This window comes from Vigna unguiculata, chromosome 9 (assembly GCF_037176805.1).
Source record: "Vigna unguiculata cultivar grain cowpea cultivar isolate G323 ecotype 2 chromosome 9, ASM3717680v1, whole genome shotgun sequence".
NCBI lineage: Eukaryota > Viridiplantae > Streptophyta > Magnoliopsida > Fabales > Fabaceae > Vigna > Vigna unguiculata.
This window is the reverse complement of record NC_140800.1, coordinates 33090979-33097368: the sequence shown is the minus strand read 5'-3', so window position 1 is coordinate 33097368 and position 6390 is coordinate 33090979. Positions and strand designations below refer to the sequence as shown.

The 6390-nt window shown below is 35.9% G+C and overlaps 1 protein-coding gene across 1 annotated transcript; it reads right to left on the bottom strand.

Moving 5' to 3' along the window:
• Nucleotides 1-887: 887 nt before the first annotated feature.
• LOC114196320 (uncharacterized) lies at nt 888-6146 on the bottom strand. The gene is made up of 5 exons (XM_028086926.2): nt 5367-6146; nt 3086-4794; nt 2326-2508; nt 2048-2219; nt 888-1958 (listed from the first exon to the last, which is right to left on the bottom strand). The coding sequence occupies exons 1-5, from the start codon at nt 5950-5952 to the stop codon at nt 1192-1194; spliced, it is 3417 nt and encodes a 1138-aa protein (XP_027942727.1). The 5' UTR covers nt 5953-6146; the 3' UTR covers nt 888-1191.
• Nucleotides 6147-6390: the final 244 nt, after the last annotated feature.

The window sequence follows — 6390 nt, the reverse complement described above, 5'->3', positions numbered from 1 at the left end:
GAGAAAAACCAAATAAGAATTTTTTATTTATTTTTGTATATAATCTTGAATAATTTCAATTATCATATTGCTGAAAGTGATCTTATACACATTTAGAATTCTCTCCATCAACATTTTCTCAAGATTAAATCATTGTTGTCAAAAACCGTATTTTAGTATAGTGGGTTTTATAAAATTAATAGTAAGATTGTATCTTTCACAAAATTCCACCAGGGTAGTTGCAAATATATATATATAAAAATAAATAATGATAATGACATATCTTTTTGAATCTCTAAAAGAACGAGGTTTTTGAGTCTAGATCGTTTAAGCATTATTCATAGCGCAACGTTTAACTATTACAATGGCGATATTAGTTTCGAAAATTGAATTAATTTACATTGACATTCAATTTGCTACGAATGCTTTTAGAAAATGTTGCCAACATTCATTTAAAAAAAATTTAGTCCATTTTAAAATCAAGAAAAAAACAACTCTTAAGAAAACAAAGAGAACTTGAAAGCAGCCACAACAATAAAGTGAAATAATTTTAACCCGTTAAAATCCTTTTTTGGTACGCCCGTTATAATCAGTAATTCATTATTGCCTTCAAATACTCAAAAACTAAATTATTAAATGTGCAACAGAAAAAGCAGACATTTGTTGCACCGAAAACAAGTCACATGATGCACAAACATATTATGCATCCCATATATTAATTGGTAAATGACAAATGCATATCAATCCCGTCCGATTGCAAGAACTTCAATTCATAAATTCACGTGACAAAACAGCATTTTATGTATCAGTCAAACAGCTTCTTAGGAAAGCAACATGTGAATGGAAAAGTAATTAGAAACGTAGCTAGCAAATTATACAGCAAACAATGTCAAAATATTCTTTTGAAGTAAAGAAAAAATCATCAAGGTCCATATGGTTGATTAACTTGAAGCAATTTGGCAACTTGATATTTTAGTTACTTGCCCTTGTTTATAAACAAGTGCGAGTGAGCAGACACACAATAGATAAACGTAAAGTCAGACATTGTTATATACAAACAGAACAAAGACTGATAAGACCAAATTCTGTAACATACGTCTGATAAAAATAACAAGAAAATCTAATCCATAAACATTATTCAGTCGTGTTCTCAACTTAAGTATAAACATTTATTGCACCATATAACCAAACTCTTCACGGTTTCAATACGGCCTACATGCTTTTCTCCACATGTTCCCAATCAGTTGAGTAGCCATCAGAGAAATAGTTAGGATGTCGAAACTCCTCTGGGATTGACTTGTCCATGGCAATGTAGGAGCCGGGATGCACCATAGCAGGATTTTCATGGACGTCCAAATTTTTATCCTCAGATTTTTTTGCAACTGTTGTGTCATCCATATCATTGTCAGCAGATCCAACTCCATCTAATTGTTTCCCTTCTAAAGACATAGAACTTGAACCTTCCAGCCGGGATTTAAGAATATGAAACCTAGCCACAACAGATGCCTCATAATCAGTACTATTTTTTTCAGGACTAGGGGAGTCTTGGCAAAAATTGACTGCATTTTGATTATCACTCCCTCTAGGTGATGACTTGTCTGCAATGTCTAATGGTTCCTCTGTCTTGGTAGTATCAATGCATGACTGGTCAACCCGGGCTTTGAGAACTTGGTATCTGGCCATAACAGAAGATTCATCATTTCTTTCAGGCTCCTCCTCATCTGAGGATGAAACAATATAACTATTAATGGCTTTATCCAGGTTCTGATCACCACTTCCTCCAGGTGTCATTGCATTATTAGGCTTGTTCACATCAGTAAAAAAATTCAACCAAGATAGTCCCTCTAGACTTGGAGAATCCAAGACAGACAAATTAAGGGCAGTTGAACCACGGTTTGGATAATTGTGCGCTTTAGTTTCAGAACTCTGATTTTGCCTCAAAGCCGGAACTTCCTCAGATTTTGATTGGTTTCCCATCTCTACAAAATTTATAAAAGATAAAATATAAAACAAATTTCCATGATATTTATAAGAATGAGGAATATTGAGATAAAGAAAAAATGCCAACCTCTTTCCTTGTAAGAGTGATTATCCATTTCAATCTTAATTTGGTTATAGCGAGCCTTGTAATAGACAGAACACAGTTCAGCTTCAGCCTCAAGCCACAGATTCTTATATAACGCTGTCTGAGGATCAGCTACTTCATCGTGGAAATTCTCATCAAGAGTCCTTTTTAGATCCTATCAAAAGGTATGCCAGCAGTAATTAAATATTTCCCTTCCGCTGTATTTTCCCTCTTTCCAATTGAAAACACGTGTTAGTAAGAAATAAAACAATCTGAAATACCTTAGTCATGCCATCAGTCATTGTCATTTCTCTAGCCCCCCTTCTTGAGGAAATTGAATTTGAAAGCTTCCAAGGTGGTTTGGCAGACCTGGAATTCAAGTTTGCATCCGCAACAAGTGGATTCTCAACCTTAGAGATCTCTGGTCCAATCTTGGTTAATTGTGGCCTCTTGAGAGTTGCATTCTGAGAATATATTCAGAGAACTTACAGAAGTAATGCAAGGCTAATAATTTGTCACATATAGAAAACAGAAAACACCATCTTCACTATCTTGGATACAAAAAAAAGAATCCTATCTTTTCTCCTTCTACAAAATGGACCTAGACACAATATGAATTAGGAGAATTATATGCAACTTCTATATCTATGAATATCGCTTACTCATCATTTACATTTTGTGCAATATTTCCTTCTGTTGAGGTTCAGTTTTGGGTTTTAATGTTTAATTTAAAGTTGAAAATTTGAGCTAAAATTTTGCATTGAGACGTGTAAAGTATATATATTTCATTTCTTTTTTCTCTTTTTGAAAATGATTCTCTATTTCATTATTAGGTACCAGGTAAAGCACTCTTTGGGTATGTTATCATTCAGTATTATCCAAATCACATATCAGGGAAATCATCGTAAGAACAGGTACATTCTCATATAGCCAAATTACTGTTATATTATAATTGTGAACAACTGAGACAGAACACACACACACACTATCCATTATAGAGCTGCTTTGTCATTGAATATATAATAAACAAGAACATCATACCTGGTGAAACTCATGCGATTCTCTAGCACAGTTAAACGTTTCTGGCTGATTGAGAAGACATTCCTGTGCAGGGGCAATTTGTTCAGCAGTCTTTAAAGCACAAGTATTAAGATTACTGATCACATGTTTAAGGACATTGCAATCTCTCTCTTTCAATTCACAGACATCATTTTCGCAGTGGTAAAGGAGCAATTCTGATAAATTTTGCATAGTATTAACCAGCATTTGGACATTTAATTTTTCAGTTGTTACTCTCCCTGCTGTATTTACAGGTGTAGTTGTAGTATTTACAACTAAAGAAGGTGAAGAAAGTGTAGTAGTGGCATTTACTACTGGAGAAGTTGCAGTGGTGGTATTTACTACTGAAGGTGTGGTAGTGGTAGTTACCACTGAAGGCGCAGTAGTGGTATTTACTACTGAAGACGGTGTAGTAATGGTATTTATTACTGAAGAAGGTGTAGTAGTGGTATTTACTACCGAAGGTGTAGTAGTGGTATGTACTTCCAAAGGTAATACATGCTCTACAGTGTCAGATGAACCACGTTCCAAGAATTTATTCAAATTGCATCCAGCCTTTGCATCACCTATGCAGGATGTGTGCTGTTTTTGTGACATCAATTTGTTTTTCTCTGCAACTTGATACTCCATGTGAGAAGATCCAGACTCAGAATTGGTTGCCTTGGCTGCTGGCACACTATTTTCCTTCATTTTGGTAATATCCATAAATTGAAGCCCAAAATCACAGTTAGGTTTAAATGTAAAAGGTCCACCATTCACAGCACTACCTGACTTACAATCGTCATAAGCAAAATTTGTTACTGAACATTTCCTTGGAGAACCTGTTCCTTGATAGCCATTTGAATTTTCAGCTGACTTTTTTGTATTGTTATCTGTATTAAACAGGTAATTCTGAGACTCCTGAATGACGGAACCGAAGCTGCTTTCTTTTTTGTGCACATATTCTTGAGGCAGGACTGCAGAAGGTTCAAAATAAGAAAAGTGAGCAGCTGAAGCTCCCTTCCAGCAAGGTGAGTCTTCAGCAGGGTTGCATCGGTCGCCACCCTCAAAAGATTTCTCAACATTGACATCTTCCATAGTGCCAAGTCTTAGGCCTAAAGTATTCATATTGGCATGAGGGGTTTGATATTCGGTCCTCCCTCTAAATATATAATCAAAATCATCCCCCGAAACAGTCTTGTCTGAAACCATTGCTTTGTTTGATGAGGAAGGCTCATTTCTTCCAAGATGCAAACGGATATGACTTGAGTCGAAGCAACCAGAGATTCCAGGACAGGGCCTGACAGAAGCCTCCTTTGTATTACAGAAACTACTGTGCCCAACATGTTGATCTATAATATGATCAATATTCAGATCTGTAGTCAAACCTGTTCTAGGTATTGAATAAACAGTATGAACCTTTGAAGAATTATCAATGTGTCTTGAGGGTTTGTCATATGAAAAAATGTTTGACATGTGATTGTTCCCTGAATCAGAAACGGCTTTCAAAGGGGCCTCATGACGAGTTTCTACAGGCATTGAAGGGGACTGCAGAGCAGATGCACCTAGAAATTCGACCGGCGTGGATTTGTGACTGCCCCACCAGCTAGATGTATCAGGTAAGGGAGGTGAAATTGCAGGCACGTTGTAGTTTTCCCGATCAGTAATATATGAAACCTCACCATTAACAGAGTCCTTCACCTCTCGGTTTGCTGCATGCAATAAAAAACACTCATGTTCAATATAAAAGATGAAAAATTGATTTCCCATTTACCACCATCCAACTACAATATTTTTTCTCATACTTTAATTTTCTGAAACTATAAACAAAATAATACCCACCAACAATAATCTTTCTCATAATTAAACTGTCCTTCAATTTAACTAGAAACAAATAACAGATCTTCATGCACAAACTTTGTTGTATGAGATGTGTTCATTCCAAAAACATTTTGCAGACTCTCATTTGAAACATCCCCTGACGCAAGACAATAGTATACTTACATTGTATTACCAGCCTACATTATGTAGGCAAGATATCATATCATATTACATAATCAGTATTAACATTATACAGTTAACTGACTGATTTTAAGTGTGTTGTAAATTACATCCAGACTACATTAAACTTTCTCGAATCAAGTATTGTTCTAAGAATGAAAGAGAGGCCATATTTGCGAGGAAGCTCAGAAATCAGACACACCTTACACAGAGCACGTCTACATCTGGCACTAGAAATGAAAAAAAAAAATAATAATAACAATACAAGGGAAAAAAAAAATACCTTGTTTCTTATGCATTATTTCTTCGACCAAGCCAGAAACAGCCTTTGAAGGGAGACTGCTGCTCCCAACTCCAACCTGTTTCCCTTTAACACTGCCATTGAAGTCGCGAAACCTTTCCCAGCAAACACCTTTTTGACCAGAAAACCCTAATTCAGGAAAGTTGTTAGCCTCCTCCAGAGAGGGCCAATCCGAAGGGGAAGTCACAGAAGACCAGTGATAAGGCGGCACGGAAGAAGCGTGATCATGAATTGCAGAAGACACAGGGTACGGTTGGGCTTCTACAAGACTTGATCTTGCAGCATAAGAGGGAAAACCCAGTTGAGGGAACTGAGCAGAGGAATCCAATTCTCTAACGGGGCTCGAAAAGAAATCGTACCCGTAAGGTTGATAGTGAATTGCACGCGTAGTATCTGCGGATTCACTTCCGGATTCAATTGTATCCACTATTGAATCCTCTAAGGGCCCTGAATCCGTGAACACCACGTTGGGGGAAGAGTAAGGATTGACACTAAATGGCGCCGCAAAAGCTGATAAACTTGAAGCTGGTGAGAAGAAATAAGGATTCGATCCCCCTACACCCGTCATCGCTTTTGCAGATTAAGCTACCATGAACTATCGAAAACACCCAGGTTTCAGAATCAGAATTAACTACAGTTACTGGTGTGAAAAAAGAGAACAATTTTGAAAGTTGGGATAGCAGAATTCAGAATTTATAAGGGAAAGAAATTATACGAGAAACAGAAATTATATGAGAAGGTGCAAAATTGAAAAGATAACATGAGAAGATTGCGGAAAACAAGGAATTACAACTGAATATATAAAATATTTTCGTTTCAACCTGTTATCATAACTGAATTCAATCAAATCAACAAATATATTCTTTATTATCAAATATTTATTAATTTAATTATATAATTTAGTTTGAAATTTTGTTAAAATACCAGAGTTTGTTTCATTGATATAATATATTTATTATTTATTACTTCTTTACTGTTGCAATTGTGCTACCTTATACTAATTTCA